General features: G+C 44.5%; 1 protein-coding gene across 1 annotated transcript in view; it reads left to right on the top strand.

Annotated features, from left to right (window-relative positions):
* Positions 1–22,704, top strand: part of LOC126981020 (serine/threonine-protein kinase PLK1-like) — a 119,336-nt gene that overhangs the window by 24,695 nt on the left and 71,937 nt on the right. Inside the window, exon 7 of the mRNA XM_050831646.1 lies at positions 20,438–20,488. Within this exon, the coding sequence (XP_050687603.1) occupies positions 20,438–20,488 (51 nt within the window). The remainder of the gene's footprint in view (positions 1–20,437; positions 20,489–22,704) is intronic.

A 22,704-nucleotide genomic window follows, 5' to 3' on the forward strand; every position in this document is an offset into this window, starting at 1 on the left:
TAAAAGAGAAGAAGAGATAAAAGAGAAGAGATAAAAGAGAAGAAGAGATAAAAGAGAAGAAGAGATAAAAGAGAAGAAGAGATAAAAGAGAAGAAGAGATAAAAGAGAAGAAGAGATAAAAGAGAAGAAGAGATAAAAGAGAAGAAGAGATAAAAGAGAAGAAGAGATAAAAGAAGAGAAGAGATAAAAGAAGAGAAGAGATAAAAGAGAAGAGATAAAAGAGAAGAGATAAAAGAGAAGAGAGAGAGAGAGAGAGAGAGAGAGAGAGAGAGAGAGAGAGAGAGAGAGAGAATGAATCTATCAGGCCATCACCCAAATTGAATTGACTGATATTGCGACTCTTCTTCGTCTTTCTGTTTTGACGCCGCAGTTTATGGGATATTTTTCTTTTATCTTCCCTCTCCTTCCAATCGTCATTTCTTGGGTCTGGTGATGGGGGGGGGGGGGGGGTGAAGACAAAACGCTTGAGATTGTAAATAAATTCTCACTCCTGTCATCTTATATTATTTGTCTTCGTCTCAATCTTGTCATCCACTTTCCTCTTTTTCTTTTTTCTTTCTTCCTTCCACTTGTTTTATACCGCCTCTCCTCTTCCTCCTCCCTCCTCCTTGTGTGATCAGATTCTCACTTGCTTTTCTTTTCTTACTTCTGGTCTTAATATCTTCATGTAATTGTTTTTTTAATTTTTCCCTTTTAATGACTTTTCTTTTTCCTCCTCCTCCTCCTCGTGCGATCAAATTTTCACTTATTTTTCTTTTGTTACTTCTCGTCGTCTTAATATTTTCATCTAATTCTGTTTTTTTTCTTCTCATTTTACCTTTAATCGTCTTCCTCCTGCTTGTGCAATTTAATTCTCTTATTTTCAATTTGTTACTTCTCTTCGTTTTAATATTTTCATCTAATTTTGGGTTTTGTCCTGTTAATTTCCTTCCTCCTCTTCCTCCTCCTCCTCCTCCTTTTTCTTCTCGGGCGATTAAATTATCTCCTTTTGTCTTTTACTTATCATCTCAATATATTCGGCTACCACTTTTTATCTCCCGCTAATCTTCGTCCGCCTCCTTTTCTCCCCCTCCCCCTCCCCCCTCGTGCGTGCTGTGCTCCCCGTGTTTTGGCTATTGGGGGCTATTGATCGCCTGTCCTCAGTCCTCAGGAACTATTAGTGAGGCCATTCAGCGCTGGGCGGCCGCGTGCACCACCGTGGTCATCATCATTAGAGCCTTCGCGCAGCTATTAGTCTCTTTCCATCACTCGGGTCAGGGAAAGCGAGGATGGATGACTATGGGAATTAGGGCCGTATTTTAAGACACCATCGCTTCTCACATCAACTATTTCTAAAGGTCAAAAAGGGGATCAATCTGTTTTTCATGAGTGTTTTTTAAGGTTTATGTCACAGAAGAAGGGTCAAACTACCACCAGGGTCATAACACTACCCCTGGAAAGGCTTACAGCTCCTACGAAAGCCATGTCAAATATGTGAACGTGGGCGACGAAATGTTTTAAAATACGGCTTTCTGAACGTGTAGCTTTTTTTTTTTTTTTTCGTAGTAAAGGAAGCAGCTCAAGGGTAAAAATATATGAGAGAACAAAAAGCCCGTTAATCATTGTTCTTATTAGAGGTAAAGGTCAATTTCGGGTGGAGAGTGTCTTGATACCTTCCTCGTCCCCTCAATATTTAATAGGCTCTGAAGAATTATTGTGTGGTGGTATTTAAGGCGTTAACTATGAACACTGTAGCTATTACCCGCCTGCTTACAACCATGATCAGGGTATGGGTAAGAGGGTATGGGTAACTATGGGAATTTCTGGAAAACTGTGTGATGGGAATTTTTGTGGTGACTTAACCTTTTAGCTATTAGTCATCTGCTTATAACAATAATTATCAGTCAAGTAATGAAGAGGGTATAGGTAACTGTGTGAATTAGGCTTTGAACAGTTGTGTGATGGTATTTATGGCTTTCTGAACGTGTAGCTTTTTTTTTTTTTTTTCGTAGTAAAGGAAGCGGCTCAAGGGTAAAAATATATGAGAGAACAAAAAGCCCGCTAATCATTGTTCTTATTAGAAGTAAAGGTGAGAGGGGTAACTGTGTGAATTAAGTCTTTGAACAGTTGTGTGATGGTATTTATGGCTTTCAATGTCTGTCAATGTATTGCTTCCTCCTGGCACAAAAAAAATATATATAGTAATCGATCTTGAAACAATTGCTTCCTATTATGATCAAATGTGGTAGTGATTTGTTGTTTACGAGCACACATCCAGTTAATCTGTAGGCTCGTCAAGGTTATGTTATTTCTCCCACAGTCATTATTTCCCTTGTATTATTGCCAGTGGAAGCCGGGCAGGAAGTTTGAGCTCAATTGTATAAAACCCTCCCCTTAATGCCGCCGCGGAGAGAGGGACGAGGAGGCCGGAGGAGAGTTGTAAGGAGCAGGGAGCCAATTTAACTCACAAGGCGACCTGATATTGCCCGCCTGAAGAGTCTTAAGTCGCACGAAGGAAGGGAAAGGAGGGTGAGGGAGGGAGGGAAAGATATTGTTCTGTCCTGTGTGTGTGTGTGTGTGTGTGTGTGTGTGTGTGTGTGTGTGTGTGTGTGTGTGTGTGTGTGTGTGTGTGTGTGTGTGTGTGTGTGTGTGTGTGTGTGTGTGTAATCTGCATACTTTCTGACCCTTTGCCAGTGCAGTAATATCCAGATTAACTTGTTTCGTTAAGGGGGAGAAGGAGGGAGGGAACGATATTAGTGTTCTGGCGTGTGTGTCTGTGTGTATGTGTGTGTGTGTGTGTGAATACATTCCTAGCTTTTCTAAATGTTACTAATTAAAGTGTATATCTTCACGGTTGGGGGGGTGGGGTGGGGTAGAAATATGGTGTTATATCATGTGTGTGTGTGTCTGTGTGTCCGTGTCTGTGTACGTGTGTGAATTGAATACTTTCCTAACCTTTCTTAATGCTGGTGTAGTTAATATCAAGGTCAACTTATATATCTTTCACGGAGGGAGGGAGGAAAGGAAAGAAAAAAAAAATCGTTCTGTTGTGTGTGTGTGTGTGTGTGTGTGTGTGTGTGTGTGTGTGTGTGTGTGTATCCGTTGGTGTGTGATTTGACTACTTTCCCGAGCCTTATTAAATGCCAGTACAGTTAATATCCAGCTTAACTTGCAACATTTTCATTAATCACAACAAAAAACAACCGCCAGAGAGATTGTGTCAAGAGTAATCCGGGACTAGACCCCAACTTATGAGGCTTAACTGACCGCCCTTCCACAGGCTTACTCTTATGATGATGATGTTGGCCTTGCGTTGTTGTGTTGCTTGTGTTGTTGGTGCATTGGGGGGGAACTCACTCGTTTTGGTGGTTGTATAAAAAAGGCATGATTTGTATACTCTTGTTTTCTTAAGTTTGTGTTGCATTCTCTGGCATGTAGCACAGTTTTGATTTGGCGTTGTGTTGCTGCATTGGGGGACTTGTGCTGGTGTAAAAAACAAAAAGGCTTAATTTGTACAGTTTTTCTTGTAAGTTTGTGTTGAATTCTCCGACATATAGCACAGTTTTGATTTGGTGTTGTGTTGCTGCATTGGGGGACTCCTGCTGGTGTAACGAATAGAAAGACTTGATTTGTATACTTTGTTTTTCTTGTAAGTTTGTGTTGCATTCTCCGACATGTAGCACTGGCTTGTTATGGTTTGTGTTGCTGCATTGGGGGATTCGTGCTGGTGTAAAAACTAAAAAAGCTTAATTTGTATACTTTGTTTTTCTTGTAAGTTTGTGTTGCATTCTCCGACACGTAGCACAGTTTTATTATGGATTGTGTTGCTGCATTGGGAGTCGCTCGTGGTGGTGTTGTAAAAGAAGGCTTGATTTGTATATTCTTTCGTTCTTGTTGAAAGCTTGTGTTGCGTTCTCAGACATGTTGCACACTGGTCTGGTTTGTGTTGAGGTATGCGGTTTGTGTTGGACGCTTATTCTTGTGTTATGCTGCCGGGTTTGTGCTAGATGCCATTGTCTTTGTCTTGTTTTCTTTCTTTTCCTTATTTTCTTTCTTTTTTTGTTTAAAGCTTTGTCCTGTATTCTTTGGCTCATGCTGCACTTGTATTTCTTGTCCTCATTTTCTTTCTTTTTCTTGTCTTTTGTGTTTTGTCTTGTCCTTGTTTTTTACCTTTATCTTCTTTGTTTATGTGTCTGTTTCTCCATAGGTTTGTGTTGCATTTTTTGGCGTTTGCGGCACCTTATCTTCATTACCAACCTCGTATTCTTCCTTTTCCCATCCTTATTTTCTTTAGGTTTTCTGTAGCTTTGTGTTGCTTCTTCGTCTGTGCTTCACCTTATCATCCTTGCCAATGCTTCTCTGTCTCCTTAGCTTTACGATGCATCCTAAACCCGCGTGACACCGCCATGATTAAGAGTCACCATTATGTTTTACCTCGCGTCGTTATTAAGCTGCAAATCCTGGCGGGCGCATTACAGTGAGCCGCCCGACACACTGCCAGCGGGGTGGTTTATACTCGGCACAGGGCGCATGGGGCTTCGGGTGTTATAGTGAGCTGCCTGAAGAGTGGTTTATGCCTGGCGGGGCGGGGCGGAGTAGGACGGGGCTGGGGGCGTGTGGAGTAAGCTGGCGTGAAGTGCTTTATGCTCGGCGGGGCGGCTGGCTGATGGCTCCCCGGCGTGCTGTCCCGTGTCGCGTGTTCAAGGAAGGGCCCAGGCTGCTGCATTGGTCTCCCCTCCGCCTGCGCCTGCACCACCACGACCCCTGTTTATGCCTGTCCTGTTTGTTGGTGTGTTGGGAAGTTAAGTTGGGTAGGTTGTATTCTTCTGTCTGTATACAACGACCCCTGTGTATGCCCGCCCTCCTTATTGGTGTGTTGGGAAGTCGAGTTGGTTAGGTTAGGTTAGGTTAGGTTAGGTTAGGTTGGGTTGGGTTGGGTTAGGTTAGGTTAGGGAAGGTTTGGTTAGGTTAGGTTAGGTTAGGTTAGGTTGGGTTGGGCTAGGTTTGGTTAGGTTAGGTTAGGGAAGGTTTGGTTAGGATAGGTTTGGTTAGGTTAGGTTTGGTTAGGTTAGGTTAAGTTTGGTTGTGCGATTCTGCTTGTCTGTCCCTCCTTTTGTGTGATTGTGTTGTTTGCCTACTTTATTCTATTCCCAAGTGTTGTGTTTCGAAATTTAGTTGGTTAGGTTGTGTTTCTCTGCTTGTACGACTGCGCTTGTTTATTTAATTCCTAAGTGTTGTGTTTCGAAATTTAGTTGGTTAGGTTGTGTTTCTCTGCGTGTACGACTGGGCTGTTTTTTATTTAATTCCTAAGTGTTGTGTTTGGAAATTTAGTTGGTTAGGTTGTGTTTCTCTACTTGTACGACTGCGCTTGTTTATTTAATTCCCAAGTGTTGTGTTTGGAAATTGTTAGTTAGGTTGTGTTTCTCTACCTGCACTCCACTCTACCTGTATCCTGCCTCCACCTTCTTCCCTCCCTAAATGCAGTGTTTGGATATTATGGAGTTTGTTGGCTGCATTGATCTGCCTGTCTGCCGTTCCTGCACCCGTAAAATTTTAATGCCGTGTTTGGAGGATAAGTTTGGGGGTATCAGGGCCAAGGTTCTGCAGTCTTACTCGCCGCCCTGCACGTCCTCTCTCCCTCCCTAAATGTTCTAATGTCCAGAAGTTAATTGGGTTGAGTTTTGAGGCGAAGATATTGCATTACTCTGCCTGCATGACGCCGACTGTTTGTTCCGTCCGTGGGTGTTGTGTCTGGAAGTTAAGGTTAATTAAGGCTGAGATGTAATGCCTTGCCCGCCGTGATGGATGTGGTGTGGGAGAAGATCTGTGACTTGAGTGTTCGTTTCCCAGCTCAAGGTTAAGCAGATGAGGGGAAAAGACGTGAGGATTTGAACGTCTATATCTACCACATTATATTGAGGCTGAGATATATTAACTTGCTCCGCCGTGATGGATGTGGTGTGGGGGAAGATCTGTGACTTGAGTGTTCGTTTCCCAGCTCAAGGTTAAGCAGATGAGGGGAAAAGACATGAGGATTTGAACGTCTATATCTACCACATTATATTGAGGCTGAGATATATTGGCTGGTTCCGCCGTAATGGATGTGATGTGGGAGTTAGATTTGTGGCTTGAGTGTTCATTTTCCATCTCAAGTGTAAACATATAAGGGAAAAACCACGTGAGGATTTGAACGCTTTTATCTACTTCATAATTTTAAGAGTGAGATATAATGGCTTGCTTCGCCCTAGTTGAATATATGAGTGTTTCTAGCATAGGAGACAGCTGAGGGGTGAAACAGAGAGGAGAAAAACGTAAGGATTTGAACGCTTATATCCACCCCATTATTTAAAGGCTGGTATAATGACTTGTTCAGCCCAAATTAATGTGATGTGGCTGTTTAATATGTCGTTTGAATGTTCGTTTCCCAGCGGTCTTTTTTATTTTTATTTTTTTTTCATTTTTTTCATTTTTTTTCATTTTTCATTTTTTTTCATTTTTTTTTCATTTTTCATTTTTCATTTTTCATTTTTTTTTTTTACGCCCTTGCACTGTCTCCTCTGCTGTAAAAAAAGGGGGTGGGGGCAGCTTTGTAACTCAGTATAGCTTAGTAACTGCATGCTTGTATCTTTGAATCTTCGGCATCAAAGCGAGATTGTGTCGCTGATATGCTAACTCTTCATCACATCACCATTAGCGGTTGCAAAAGGGAAGCGGGTGAGCCGAACGTTTGTCTTTACCACGCTAATATATGCAGATTGCCATTAACTCGACATTAACTATACAGGGGAGGAAGGGGAGGTTGTTAACAGCTTACCACCATCTGAAGGGGAGGGAGTATTGGGAGGAGGTTAAACATTTCAGTGCTTTGTCTTGACCATGTTACTAACTAATTTATGGTCATGACAAAGAGGTGTGTGTGTGTGTGTGTGTGTGTGTGTGTGTGTGTGTGTGTGTGTGTGTGTGTGTGTGTGTGTGTGTGTGTGTGTGTGTTTGGGTTGGGGGGTTAAGCATTTGAATTTGAACCTTAAGAAAGACTCATTTGAACCCGATTAATCTCTTTGTTTTACTATGTACTATTCTTCCTCTGTCATTTTTGTTTTGTTTTTTTAATCCATTTCTTTGCCATCCTCCTCCTTTGTCTTTTTCCATTTTGCTCTACTTACTTTTATGGGCCTTTTTTTTTCTTATTTTTCTCACTATCACCTCCTCCTCTTCCTACTACTGCTCTGTCTCACTTGCCACCACCACCACTACTATTACTACTACTACTACTACTTATAATACCGACCATTAACTACAGCTTGCTATCATCACCAAAGGGAGTCAGGCTTATCATTCATTGTTTATCCATGCCAAATCGACAACCAGAGATTACCAGCATCACAAACAGGAGATGGGCGTCGTAGGTATCCGTTATCAAGGACGCGAGATTCCTGGTCATTCATAATTACACTCATCACAAACTATCACACAAAAAAAGGAAGCGTAGGAGTAAGCATACCTTGTAAATAAGAATGGGGGATGCTAAGCCCTTCATCACTACAGCTTTCCATCATCACTAAGGAGGAGGAGTAGGGATTTAAGCGTACGTTGAAGAGGAAGAGTGGGAGGAGGTGGGAGTGTGGGTTGACATGTGCGTGTGTGTGTGTGGTGGGGGGGCGAGGTTGAGTGTGTGTGTGTGTGTGTGTGTGTGTGTGTGTGTGTGTGTGTGTGTGTGTGTGTGTGTGTGTCTCGTCATCCCTCATCCGCTGTTATTATGGATCACATTTTCCTGATAGGTTTGGTCCAGTGTTCAATAAGCTCAGGACAAAGGCCGCCGCGTGGAGGGAGGGTTTAGTGTTCTGCTTCGTGCCGCGAGATAAGGGCCATATTTTTAAACCTTTCAAGACCGAAGAACACAACTTTGACAACGCTTTCACGGGTAGTTTGGGCATTTCCAGGGGTAGTTCTTTGACCCTGGTGGTAGTGTGACAAAGCTTCTGAAACATGAACGTGGAAATAACATTAATCACAACGCTATTAATACTCTTTTCGGTCTTTGGAAATAGCTGATGTGAGAGGCGGGAGCGTCTGAAAATACCGGCCCATGACACTCACCTGCACTTCCTTTTTTTTTCTTTTTGTTTTCGTGTCCACATAATTTTTGGTTGGTATTTGAGTTTCCATTATCACAATATCTATTTTTTTTCTTGTTTTTCTTGTCCTTGTTTTTGTTCTTCCCCTCTTTTTAACACGATCACTGTACCTACTACTTCTGTTTTTTTCTTTTGTTTTTGTTATTCTTTTCGTTTTTTCCCTTTTTTTTCTTATTTTTTCCACTTTATTATACTACTACTACTACTACTACTACTACTACTACTACTACTACTACTACTACTACTACTACTACTACTACTACTACTACTACTACTACTACTACTACTACTACTACTATCAAAGGCAATTCTCCCTCTCTCTCCACCCGCGCATTCGCCAAGACTAGCCAGACGTGTGTGTGTGTGTGTGTGTGTGTGTGTGTGTGTGTGTGTGTGCGTGGCGTGGGCGATAGCGAGCCTCCCAAACCTTATTTATGACGTGCCGGCCGTAAATCAAGGCAGCAAATAAATGAAATAAATAACGCGAAGAAGTAAAGCCCACATACATTTTCATCAGTCTGCCCGTCCGCCCACCCGCCATAACCTCCACCACCTCCACTTACCACTACTACCATTACCATTATTTCCACCACCAGTACCATCACCACCTGCCAGCACCTCATCACTACAACCCCACTACCTCTCTTACTACCATTATCACCACCACCATCACCACCACTACTAACACAACCACCTACGTCCACTACGTCCTACCTATCACTCACCACTACTACTACCTCTACTATTACTACTATTATTTTTATTGCTATCATAACCATGAATACCACTACCTTTTGTTTCCTTGTATTTACTATTTACTTTATTCTTCCTCTGTCATTTTTTTTTCCTCCATTTCTCTGCCATCCTCCTCCTCCTCGTCCTCTTCTTTTGTCTTCTTCCATATTTCTTTACTTATTTTTAGGGGTCTTTTTCGTATTTTTCTCAGTATTACCTCCTCTTCTTCCTCTTACTGTTGTGTCTATGTTGCTACTACTACTACTACTACTACTACTGCTACTGCTACTGCTACTGCAACTACCACAATCTTTTCTAACCTTTCTTTTACAATATATTAAAAGCTGAACTGTCTTTGTCCACCTCCTCCACCTCCACCTCCACCACCAACGCGAACACTACCGCTATATATTACCAACTCCACTGAACTCCCGTCACCACCTCCACCTCCGCCACCGCCTCCACTGCACTAACTTCTCCACTTCATATCTGTCTGTCACCACCACATTCATCACCACCACCACCACCTCCTTCATCTCCACCACTTTCATCTCCGACTGTGACTCCTCGTTGTTTATCTTCCGTCTGCTTCACCTCCTCCTCCTCGTTACTCCTCTTCTTCTTCCTCCTCATCCTCCTCCTCTTTACCCAACTCCTCTTTCCCATTTTCTCCTCTGCACAAGTTTTTTTCCTTCATTTTCTTTGTCATCTTCCTTTTCTCCTCCTCTATTCCTTTCTCTATCCTCATTTTCTCCGCTTCCTTCTCCACTTTTTTTTCTCCTTATCCTCCTCCTCCCATTTTCCCTTCTCTTTCTCCCCATTTTCTCCTCCTCCTCCATCTTTTCTTCTCATACTATTCCTTCTCCCTCATTTGTTTTCATCTCCGTTTCTTTGTCCTCCTCCTCTTTCTTTGTTTTTTTTGTCCAGTCTTTATTTGCTTACCTCTGCGTTTTTTTATATTTTTTTATTCGTCTCACCACCACCACCTCTTTCTCCTCCTCCTCCTCCTCCTCCTCCTCCTCCTCCTCGCAGGCCACTATACAGCCAATACACAAGAGGGTAATCGACGTGGGTTTGTGGTCGATGGGACAACTGCGTGTGGCGAGGAGGGGGGGGGGGGAGGTAGGGAGGAACACACATCTCCCCTCATCCCCCCATCTTCCCCTCCCCTGTTCCTCCCCCACCTCACCCCAGCCACTCCTTCGTCCTGAGTGATTACCTTGTGTGTTGTGAGGGAAGGGGAGTTGGGGAGTAGGGGGGAAGGAAGGGAGTAAGTGTCTACGTGTTATAGAGTGTTGATTATATAGTTTTTTCTCTTGTTGTTTTTGTTTGTTACTGTGGTGGTGGTGGTGGTGTTATCTTTGTTGTTGTTTTTGTTGTTGTTAGTAGTGGATGGTGGTGGTTGTGTTTTGTTATCTTTGTTGCTGTTCTTGTTATTATACAGTGATGGGTGACTGGTGTGGTTAAGGTTGGATGAGAATGAAATGAGGAAGATAAATAAAAAGAAAGAATAATAGAAGTAGAAGGTGAAAGTGAGAGGAAGTGAATATATTAAAGAAGGAGAAAAGAAGAAAATGCCATGTCTGGTCGAGGTTGGATAAGAAGGAAAATAATGAAAGAGAGTTGATAGATGAGTCTGAAAGGAGAAAACTAAATAATAAAAGAATGATGGAAGTAGAAGGTAAAAGTTAGAGGAAGTAAATATATAAAGAAGAGGGAGAAAGGAAGAAAAGAATCCGGACACGTAAGGTTAAGGTAGAATGAGAATTAAATGAGAAAAAGCTAAGAAGGAGAAAAGAAAAAAAAACTAAATATATATAAAGAAAGGACGACAGAGGTAACAGTGAGAGGGAGTAAATATATAAAGAAGAAAGTAGAGAAGAAGAATCAGGACACAGGTAAGGTTAAGGTATATTAGGAAGAGAATGAAAGGTATATTAAAAGGAGAATGAAAGAAAGGATAAGAAGAATAGCTAAATAGAAGTAGGTTGGATAAGTGAGAGGGATAAAATATAAACAAAAAAGGAAGAGCAGAATCAGTACAGGTAAGGTTCAGGTATATTATAATGAGAATGGAAGAATGAGGAATAAGAAGAAAGGCTGATGATGGAAGTAAATATATATATAGACGAAAGAAAGGAAGAGAAGAATGAGAACACAGGTGAAGGGTAAGGTGTATTAGGCCTGGCGGAGTTGGGTTATCCATTGTGCCCCCGGGAGAAAATGGATCTACTGGCAGAGGGAAGTTTCTGTATCACGGGACTTATATTGCTTATCAGGTTGTCCCTTGGGGCGGGGCGGGCGCGGGGGGGGGGGTTGCTGCTGATATTGCTTCCCGTTTTCTTTGCCCTTGTCGTTTTTGTTTAGTCTGTGTTGGTATGATTTTTTTTTATTTTTTGTCCTTTTTTTTTTGTTTTCATTCATTTATCCACTTTTTACTTAATCCTGCTTTATTTCCCTTCCTCCACCTCCTCCTCCTTCTTCCCCTTTCTTTCCTTCCTTTCGTCTCCATCTTCATTTTCTTTTCCACCTTCACTTCCTCTTCTTCCTCTTCCTTCACCTTCACTTCTTCCTCCACTTCCACCTCCTCCTCTATTCTGCCTCCTCCTTCTCTATCTCCATCGAATGTTTCCCTTATTCCTCTATCTTAATTATGATCTATCAACCTGTTTGCCCGTATGTCACCGTGTCAGTTTATCGATTTTGTCTATTCTATCTGTCACCACAGTGTTTCCCTTACCCCTCGATCATAATTCATCTATCGGCCTAATTACCTATCTACCCCTTTATTGTAATTATCATATATCTACCTGTCTGCTTATCCATCAATGTGTCTATAGTAATCTATCTCCACTATATTTTCCCCACTCCTCATTCGTACTCCATCTGTTAACCTATCTATCTCTGTATCTATGAACTTATCTATTTCAATCAATTTATCTGTCTTCTGTATCCACAAAGCTTCCGTCACCCCTCACTCGTAATTCTCATCCATCAGACTCTTTATCTATCAATCTATTTCTATCTTTATTCACAAGTTTCCCTCACCCCTTAATCATAATTCTCATCCATCAGACTATTTATCTATCAATCTATTTCTATCTTTATTGACGATGTTTCACTCACCTTTTAATCAAGACAATTTTCCCTCCCTGTATGTTATTGTATTCCTCGTCTGATTCTTCCCTAATTGAACCCATGTTGTAATGACAGTGGTTATTTTCTATTTATTTTCCCCCTCCCTTCCCTCTCCCCCTCTCATCTCAACCTTCTAAACTACTCCTATTAGTCATTAGTCTAGCATCATATTACTGTTTAGCTCCCCCTTCTAATCATCCCTTTAACTGGGGTGCTGAGTTCCATCATTATATCATTGTCTGTCATTATATCATTGACTAATCATGCTCTTCGCTATCGTCTTCCTCGCTGCGGTATTGGTGGAGGTGGGGGTGGGGGTGGGGGTGGTGCGGGATCCTGTTGATTGCACTGCAGTCTGTGTTGGAAGAAGTCTGTTGGTCAGCCTTACGTGGTGTGGGTGTTGCAATCGTCTGGGTCCTTGTCTGGTTTTGTCTTGTGAGGGAGGGGAAGGACGTGTTTAGTGTCTTCACCTGTCGGAGGTAAATCAGGCAGGTGTTTTAAAGGGTCATGGGCTCAGGAGACGGAGATGAGCCCGGAGGTTATGCGGCAATTTTTCTTTTTTTCCTTTTTTTTTTTTAGATGAGCGAGATTATGCTTTTTTTATTTTTTTATTATTATTATTTTTTTTAGGGGGGGTTATTGGGCTATGTTGTCATCCGTGTCTTTCTCTGTTTTTGTTTCGCTTCTTATTTTTCTTTCTTTCCTCTCATCTCTTTTGTTTTCCACCTCTTACTTAATCCTACTTTACCTCCTCCACCTTCCCCTCTCCCCTCCTAACCCTCTCCCCTCCACCTTCACTTTCTCTTACCCCTCCCCGTCCGCCTAACCTTCACCTTTTCCTCCGCCTTCATCTTCACCTCCTCCTCCTCCTCCTCCTCCTCCTCTCCTTCCCTCTCTTTCTCACTCGGCCTCATTCTCCTTATCTTCTTTCTCTTGTATAAAATTTCCGTGTATCTTTTTTGTTGGCATTATGTATCGTTGTCTTTGTTCTTGGTATTTATTTTTCTTCGTGTGATAATAGATAGTAATAGTAATAGTTCCTCTTCTTGTTTTCTTTCTTTTATTTTATTTTTGTTGTAGGAGTATAATATTTTTTTTCTCCTTGTTTCTGTTTTTTCTTTTCCCTTTTCTCCCTGTTTTCGTTTCCTGCTATTTTTTTTTATGGTGGTAGTGCTTTGTTCGTCCATCACTATCACACTTCAACACCATGACATACTAGTGACATAATAATGGTGGTGGTGATGGTGATGATAGTGGTCCTGATGGCGGTGGTGATGACGGTGTAACATTAGCATGGAACAAAGTATTACACGTTCCCTTCACTCCTTCCCATCCCGTCTCCACCCTGCCCCGTCCCGTTCCCATCCCGTCTCCACCCCGCCCCGTCCCGTTCCGTCCCTCCCCTCGTCCCCGCTGGCTGTCCTTTGCCTTCGTTACAGCGGCTGCATTACGCCCAATTTGCACGGTAATGGGTCTGCGTCCGCGCCCTTCCTTTCCTCTCATCATCCTGGTCTCTCTCCTATTTTCATGTTCTTCGTCCTGTTCCCCTCATCACTCACTCACCTCATTCCTCTTCCCCTTATTCCTCTTTTTCCTGTTGTTCCTCCTCTTCCTCCTTTCATCACCCTCCTTCCTTCCTTCTCTTCCCATTCATCTTTCCCTTCTTTCTCCTCCTTCTCCTCATCATCTACCTCTCTCCTATTCATTTTCCTTCCTTCCCTCATCTCTCGTCATTCATCATCTTCCACCTCCCTCCTCCTCTAATTCCTCTTCTCTTTCCTGCTGTTCCTCCTCATCTCCCTCCTCCTCCTCCTATTCCTCTTCCTTTCTATTTCTTTCTCCTCCTTCTCCCCTCACTCTTATCATTTTCCACCTCCCTCCTACGTCTATTCCTCTTCCTCTTCCTCCTCCTCCTTTCATCGCCCATCTTCCTTCCTTCCTCCTCCTCCTCCTCCTCCTCCTCCTTGTCCTCATCATAATCTTCCTCTTACATTTTATCCTTGTCTCCTCTGTTCTTTGCTTCTTCGTTATCCTTCTGAATCGCTCTTTTTTCATCGTCTCTTCTCCCTCTTCTACCTCGCCCTCCTTCCCTCCTTCTCTTTCTCTGTCGCCTCCTTTTTTTTTGTATTTTTCTCCTTTTTTTCTTTCCTCCCTTCCTCTTGGTTCTGTAATATCGTTCCCTCTCCTGTCGATTCCATTTACTCTTTTTTTCTCCATTCTTTCACACTTATTTCCGTTGCTCCCGAATCTTCACTTTTTGCTATGTCTTTTTTGCTTTCTTTAATTCTTCCTCATCTCTCCTCTTTCTCTCCTCTGTTCCCTTCATTCTCTCTTTTATTCAGTTATAGTTTTTCTCCATTCTCTCACTTATTTCCGTCCTTCCTGAATTGACCTTTTCCTATGTTTTATTTTTTTATTTCTCTTCTCTTTCCTCTATTCCTTCATTTATTCAGTTATTCTTCTTATCTTCCCACTCAGTCATTTCCGTTCTTCCTGATTTGTCACGTTTTTGCAGTCTTGTTTTTTTGCTTTCTTATTTTTTTTTACTTATATTATTATTTCCCCTCTCTTTCTTTTTGTATTTATTCTTCATTCTTTCATTTCTTGTCGATTCTCTCTTTCCTTCTTTCATATTTCGTTCGCTTACTTTTTCTTTTCCTTGCTTCTTATGTATTTTTACATCTATTCTTGTGTTTCTTTTCTTGGTAACACTGTCTCCTTTTTCTTCCTCCCTTTCGTTTTCCCTCCTTTTATCCTTCTTTCGTTCACTTTCTTTTTCTTCTTTGTTTTTGGTTTATTTTTTCATCTATTCTTGTGTTCTTTTTTCTTGGTAACATTGTCTCCTTTTTCTTCTTTCTGTTTCTTCCTTTCTCAGCATTTTTCTCTCTTCCTTCCTCTCTTCCATTCTCTTCTTCGGGTTTATTTTCTCATCTTTACTTGTGTTCTTTTTTTCTTGGTAACTGACTCCTTTTTCTTCTTTCCGTCTCTTCCTTTCTCAGCATCTCTCCTTTTCCTTCCTCCAATATTCTTATCATTTTACTGTATTTTCCTTCCCCCTCGTTTCCCCTTTGCTTGCTCTGCATTATACTATATCTTTCTGGCCCACGCTCCTTGTCCGATCTTGCCTCTTTTTCTCTGCCATTTCACCCGCACCCACGCACGCTGTGTATGTTCGTGTGTGTGTGTGTGTGTGTGTGTGTGTGTGTGTTTGTATTCTCTTCTTCCTCCTTCCATTCCTTCTCTTGTTTTCTCTTCCTCATTTTCCTCCCTTCTTCTGCTTCATCTCCTCCTCCTGCTCTTCCTTTTCCTGTTTTCTTCCTCATTTTCCTTCTCTAATATTTCCTCCTTTCTCCTTTTTTTCATCTCCTCCTCCTACTCTTCCTCCTTTTTGTTCTCTTCCTCCTTCTCCTTCTCATATATTCCCTTCTTTTCTTTCATCTACTCTTCATTCTCCTGTTTTCTTCCTCCTTTTCCTTCTTTCTCCTCTTATTTCCTTTTCTTTCTGTTCTCCTTTTCCATGTCTTGTATTTCCTCGTTTCTTCTTCTCTTTCATCTCCTCCTCCTCCTCCTCCTGTTGTCCTCTCTGTCCTCTTCCTTCACGGCTTTTATTGCTCTTCTCGGTCCGGTAATTAAACGTGGAGTGACGGAGCCGCAGACTTGAGCCACCACCACCACCACCACCACCACTTCCTTCTTTCCCCCTCCCCCTCAACCTCCTGCACCATCATCACTACCACCAATCCTAGCCTGAACACACCACTATCCACCTTCTCCTCCTCCTCTTTCTCCTCTTCCTTTCCTCCTCTTCCACATGATCTATCCTCGTCAAGAACCCTGTTTATTGGCTCTGCAGGTGTGTGTGTGTGTGTGTGTGTGTGTGTGTGTGTGTGTGTGTGTGTGTGTGTGTGTTGTGATTGGCTTGTTTGTTCGTTTGTGTGTGTATTGGTGGATATGCGTGTGATCCATTGTTTATTTGTTTATTGTTCGTTTATTGTATGTCCATGTCCCTATAGATGGATGCGTGTCTGGGTATACGTTTTCCGTTCGTTGTTGCTCTATTTATAAAGGAAATAGAGGAGGGGAGGGAGTCAGGGAGAAGTACGACGTGGAAATGGAGAAAGGGGACGTTTTTTATGACATCCTGCACTCACTGGAAACAGGTGATGGTGGTGGTGATTGTGAAGGTTAGTGATAGTGATGATGGTGATGCAGGATGGTGGGTGGTGATTGGTGTTGAAGGTTAGTGATAATAATGAGGGGTGATGGGTTGTGATGGTGGTGGTGATTGCTGTTAAAGGTTAGTGATAGTGATGATGGTGATGAAGGATGGTGGGTGGTGATTGTAAAGGTTAGTGATAGTGATGAGGGTGATGCAGGATGATGGGTGGTGATGGTGGTGTTAGTAATCGTTTGTGATTCTTTGGTGGTGATGATGTGTGAGAATTCTGTGATGTGATGATGATAGAGTTAAGTGTATGTAGTGATGATGGGGGTTATGAAGGCCTGTTGATAATAGTGTCTTAGTGATGACGGTATTGGTAGACGGTATAATTAGTGATGATAGTTAATTAGGATGTAGGAAGGAGTTTAAAGTGATAATACTGATATCAAGTTAGAGGTGATAATAATAGGGTTGATGGTAATGATAGGGATCCGTGATGATAGGTACTGGGTGATAATTGATGAATGTGTAGTGACAAGGAGTTCTAGATGATGATAGGGATAGATGAGGATAGGGGGTGATGGGTTTGGATGTGATGATGAAAAGTTAGTAATGGGTGATGATAGGCTATGAAGATGGATAGACAAGATTTTTTTGGTGATGATAGTGGTGTAGATAGTGACAGGTTGAGAATGGTGATAAGGAAAGGTACTGTTCTCTCACTCTATTTGATGATTGGTGTTGATGGTGAAAAGTCAATGGGTAATAGTATATAGGTTTTAAAGATGTGGTGTTGATAGTGATGTAGATAGTGACAAATGGGGAAGGTGATGAAGATAGATAGTGGTCATGATAGGTGATGATGGTGGAGTCAATGGGTGATGAAAGGTGATGTAAATGTGGTGTTGACAGTGGTATAGATAGTGACAAATGGGGAAAGGTGATGAAGATAGGTAGTGGTATAGGTGATGATGGTGAAGTCAATGGGTAATAGTATATAGGTGATAAGGAATTGGTGTTGATAGTGATGTAGATAGTGACAGATGGAGAAGGTGATGGAGAAAGGCAGCATACTCATTTTCGGCTCGGCGGTTATTATTACCTCCCAATTATTGTTATTATTTTGAGCGAAGACTAATCAAAGAAGTTTAAAGTTAGCGTTCAGCCAATCACAGTTTTCCGATATTGAGGCGTAGGCTGTGACGTCACGGGCTAATTACGTGGCGCCCAATCAGTAGAGAGCAATGCCTCCCCCTCCATTCTCCCTTCCCCTCCCCTTCCCCTCCCCCTGATACCCTATGAACCCGGGTATATATAGGGGAGGAGTCGGGTGGGGGAGGGAGGGGTTGAGAGCAATGCCTTCCCTTCCCCTCCCCCTTCCTGTACCCTGTTGCCATCACTTTCCTCCCCTCTTCCCTTCCCTCTCCTACCAGTACCCCGTTGCCTTCCCTTTCGTTCATTCCCCCTTCCCCTACCCTTCCCCCCCCCTGATACCCTATGAACCCGGGTATATATAGGGGAGGAGTCGGGTGGGGGAGGGAGGGGTTGAGAGCAATGCCTTCCCCTCCCCTCCCTTCCCAACCCCCTTCCTTTCCCCTCCCCCTGATACCCTACGAACCCTGTTATATAAAGGGGGAGGGAGGGGAAGGGGCTGGTTGAGGTTGGGGAAGGGAGAGGAGGGATGAGTGGGAAGGAAGGGGTCGCTATTTGTGGGTAATGGGGAGGCTGGTGGAGGCCAGGTGTAATTGAGGTAAGGTTGGGGTTGATATATAAAGGAAAAACAGGTAAGAAGGTAAGAAGGAAGAGAATGGAAAGAGGGGGTGATAGGAAGTAAGTATGGTAGGTAGGTCGGTAGGTAGGTAGGAATGAAAGGGAGGGGAGGGAGGGGATGGGAATGAAAATGAAGGAGTAACAAAAAAAAAGAGAAGCAGACACGATAGGTAGATAGGTAAATAGGTAGGGTGATTGAGGATATAGGTAGGTACATAGGCAAGGGAAAGAGAAGGGAAGGGAAAGGAGAGGAGGGAATAAATAAGGCAGTGGACTGTGCTAGGTATGAAGGGGAAAGAAGGGAAAGGAGAGGGTGAAAGGGAACAGGTATGGCGATTAGGAATATAGGTAGGAAGGAAGGGAAGGTAGAGGATGGAGAGAATAATTAATGGACTGTATTGTGTTGGGTACGGTTGGGGAGAGGGAGGGTGGGAGGGGACAGGTTAGAAAGAGAAGGGGAGGCAACACGGTACAGGAACGGGAAGAATGGGCGACAACAGAGGTCATGGGGTGGGTACAGGAAGGGGTAGGAAGGGAAGGGAAGGCAACGGGGAACATGGGTGGAAAGGTACAGGGAAAGGGAAATGAACGGAAGGGAAGGCAACGGGGTACTGGTAGGAGAGGGAAGGGAAGAGGGGAGGAAAGTGATGACAACAGGGTACAGGAAGGGGGAGGAGAGGAAGGGAAGGCAACAGAGGAGAGAGGTGGGTAAAAGGAAGGTGGAAGAAGGGAAAGGAAGGGAGGGCAACAGAGGATAAAGGTGGGAGAGAGCAGGGAAGGGGGAGGAAGGGATGGGAAGGCAAGGGAGGATAGGGGACATGGGTAGGTACAGTAGGGCAGGGGGGGGCGAGGGCTGAATCGAGCATGCAAGTCGATGGGTTGGGGTCCTCTTCCTCCTCCCCCTCCCCCACTCCACCTCTCCCGGGACAGTTTAATGGGAAGGTGATTGTTTCGGTGTAATTGTTTTTCCATTCCATCATCCGCGCTGACCTCCGCTTGCGTCACGCCGGGGTGCAATGGCCGGCCTGTCGCTGCTGCTGCCATACACTCACGCACGTTTGTTTGTTTGTGTGTGTGTGTGTGTGTGTGTGTGTGTGTGTGTGTGTGTGTGTGTGTGTGTTGTTGTGGGACGCTAATCGGACGCTGGTTACCATGTCCTATTGTCTCACACACTCACATATACACATCTGTTTTTATTTTTTATTTTTTTTTTACAACAAAGGAGACGGCTCAAGGGCACAAAAAAAGGAAACAATAATAAAAAAAAGCCCGACACTCGCTACTCCTACAAAAACGAATCAAAAGAGGTGGCCGAAAGAGAGGTCAATTTCGAGTTTGTCTGTGTTCGTGTGTGTTATTTCGAAATGTCGCACAGACCCTGGTTACTATATCCTGCCGCCACTCACACACATGCACGTCTATCTTTCTGTCCGTGTCCGTGAGTGTCATTCCATGGAGTTCCGGACACGTGCTGTAAATGGAAATGGATGTGCATAGAGTGAGATGAGAGGGAACGTGACATCATATTGAGTTTTCTCTTTTTAAATTATTTTCAGCTGGTTTTTGAAGGTGTGTGTGTGTGTGTGTGTGTGTGTGTGTGTGTGTGTGTGTGTGTGTGTGTGTGTGTGTGTGTGTGTGTGTTTACCTCGCGTATTTCTCGGCTATCACAAAGGTTTTCATCGTGTGTGTGTGTGAGGAAAGACAAACATACTCATTTCTCGGCCCCGTTTCTGAGGTTCCCAACTCCTCTGGTGGAAGATAAACTCTGGTAATGGCCGGCGAGATAAAGTCAAATATTTTTCTTGTTACCGTTGTTTCGGACTCGAGCGCGTTTGTGAACATACACTCTAATATTGCTCTTCCATTACCAAGGTTTCAAACGTATACAGAAAGACGGACTTGTTTCCTTTTTCCCTATAAAAAGACAAACGTGTATATTTCTTGGTTTACGGAAAGACAAACTCGTGTGCTTCTTGGCCTATAGAAAGACAAATTGGGTGTATTTCTTGACCTACAGAAAGACAAAACCCTGTATATTTTTTTTTGCTTACAGAAAGACAAACTTGTATATTTCTTGACCTACAGAAAGACAAACTCCTGTATTTTTTCAGCTTACAGAAAGACAGACTTGCATATTTGTTGACCTACAGAAAGACAAACTCCTGTATTTTTTTAGCTTACAGAAAGACAGACTTGTATATTTCTTGGCCTACAGAAAGACAAACTGGTGTATTTCTTGACATAACAAAAGCTTTCAATATGTACTCAGAAAGACGGACTCAAATATTGTCGCTTGTGCGTGTCTTGAGTTGGTCTGCAGCTCCATCTACAAGCCCCACACACACACACACACACACGCCCACACACAGGTGCTAATTGACCCGGTGTGGCGTGGCGGCGCGCTACCTTTGAGCGTTGATTGTGTAGCTCGCTCGGGAGGTGGTGCGCGCTGCTCTACACCCGTCTCTCTGGGATTGACTCCGGCGTCACTAATGGAACCCTTATCTTGTTGTTGCAGGTACGCCACAGGGGGGTAGACCGAGGGGGGACACACCTGCTCATGGCCGAGGTAAGTGAGGTGCCTGTGAGGTGTGCTGTGCGGTCACTGTTATGAGGTGAGCGTGACGGGGAAATGTGGTTATCGTATGGGAGGGGTGGAAGGTGGTGGCGTTGTGATGTGAGGAGGAGGGTGGTAGTGGAGGTGGGGATAGTGAGGTGGTGCGAGACGTAAGGTGAAGGCCTGATATAGTGACGTAAGCTAAGGAGAGGTGCGATGGTGGTTGTGATGGTGGTTGTGATGGTGATAGTGAGGGATGAGGTGAGGTTATGCGATCGAGGTCTTATGTTTTTGGTGCTTGTGAGGTAGAGGGTTGGCTATTGGTTGTTGATATGACAGGGGTAGTGAAATACGGGGACGTGTGACCGTAGAGTTGTGCCGGCTGAGACGAAGGGAAGTGAAATGCAGGTTGGTGTGTCCCTAGAGTTCTTTCTCTGGCTAAGAAGTAGGGATGTGAAGTGCAGGGAGGTGTGACCCAAGAATCGTTGTGCTGGCAAGGAGGAGAAGCGATGAAAGGAAGTGAGAGAAATGTTGATGAATGGCGAGGAAAGGGAGGTGGAGGGGAAGAGGGTGGTGGTGGTGGTGGTGACGACTTTAGAGAGCGATGGTGTTGAGAGAAGTTCTGATGAGGGTGACGGAGAGGGGTGAGTAATGGTAGTGGTGGTGGTTAGGGAGAGATGTGAGGTTAGGGCTGATGAACTGTGAGGAGGAAGAAGAGGGAGGACTGGCTGGGTGGTGGTGGTGGCGGCGGTGTTGCGCGCGCGTGGCACACACCGTCGCTGCTGGTGGTGGTGGTGGTGGCGGCGGTGGAGGTGTGTGCCTGTGTGGCCGCCTCAGTGCTAGCCAGACCTCGACACCGACCGGGTCATAGTGCCGCCGCCGCCCGTGTCCCGCCTTCAATCACCGCCTCTACGCCCTTCCGTGCCAGGCTTGGTGAGGCAGCCCGCCCGTGTGTGTGCCCGCGGTCAGGTCCCAACACCCAGCCGCCGCCACGCCCGCCCCCCGCCACGCCGCCCCTCACACCTGTTACCCTCGGGCGGCAGGAGCAGGCCCGCGTGTGGCCGAGCCTCCCCTGCCTCCTCGCCGCCTGTCTCGGTGATGGGGAGCACTGTGATGTTATCTTAGTAACGTGAAGGCGTGTGACGGGAGCTGGCATGCCGTCCACTCCTGTCTGTCTGTTGGTGTCTGTGTTCTGGGTATGGTGAAGGGGGCGGGGCTGGGAGGGAGGAAATTGGGGAGCTGAGGGGGTGAGAGAGGTGAGGGTGGTGGCGCTGACATGCCCTCCACTCCTGTCTGTCTTTGTCTGTGTTTTGGGCATGGGGAAGGAAGAGACGGGGGTGAGTGGGGTGGTGGTGTTGGCGGGGCTGTGGGGGCTGGGGAGGGAAGATAAGGGGCAGCTGGGAAGTGAGGGAGGCGGTGGGCATGCACTTTCGGTCTGTGTCTGTCTGTTTGTGTGACCCTGGGCGTAATGGACATGACAAGGGGGCGGGGCAGGGGAGGGAGGAAACTGGGGAGCTGGGGACTGAGGGAGTTGGTGGTGACATACCGTTTCCTCCTGTCAGTCTGTCTGTTTGTGTGGGTATGGTGAGGGGTGTGGGGTGTGGGGGGACGGGGCAGCAAGGGACCGATACTGGGAGGGGAGTAGGGGAGGAATGGAGGGGTCACATGTTGGCCTGCCCTCCACATAGCCCGAGTTGCCAGGGCGATGTTCGGTAACCTGCTGATTATGACGAACGGATAAGGGAAGCGTCGGTGATTGGCATGACAACCTAAGGGGCTTCTCAGGAATCTTGGCCGCCCGAGGGAGGAAAGCGGGAAGGAAAGGAATGAGGAGGAGAGAGAGACGTGGAAAAAAACATACATACAAACAAACATGCGAGTTGAGAGGGAGAGAGGGAGAGAGGGAGAGAGTGAGAGAGTGAGAGAGTGAGAGAGTGAGAGAGAGAGAGAGAGAGAGAGAGAGAGAGAGAGAGAGAGAGAGAGAGAGAGAGAGAGAGAGGTGATTTTCGAGGTCGTGGGACAAGGTCAAACTCAATTAAAGAAGGAAAACAAGGATTAGAGAAGGAAGGAAGGAACGAAGGAGAGGTTAGGGAGGGGGGCAAAGAGATTCATGTGGATGTGTTTAAAGGTCTTAGGAAAGGAGAAAAAACGAAGTGAAAGAAGGAAAGGAAGGGAAAGGAAGGAAAACTGAAGGAGGAGAGTAAGGAAAGAAAGAACGGAAGGGGGCT

The sequence above is a fragment of the Eriocheir sinensis genome, chromosome 46, assembly GCF_024679095.1.
Source record: "Eriocheir sinensis breed Jianghai 21 chromosome 46, ASM2467909v1, whole genome shotgun sequence".
NCBI classification, from domain to species: Eukaryota; Metazoa; Arthropoda; class Malacostraca; order Decapoda; family Varunidae; genus Eriocheir; species Eriocheir sinensis.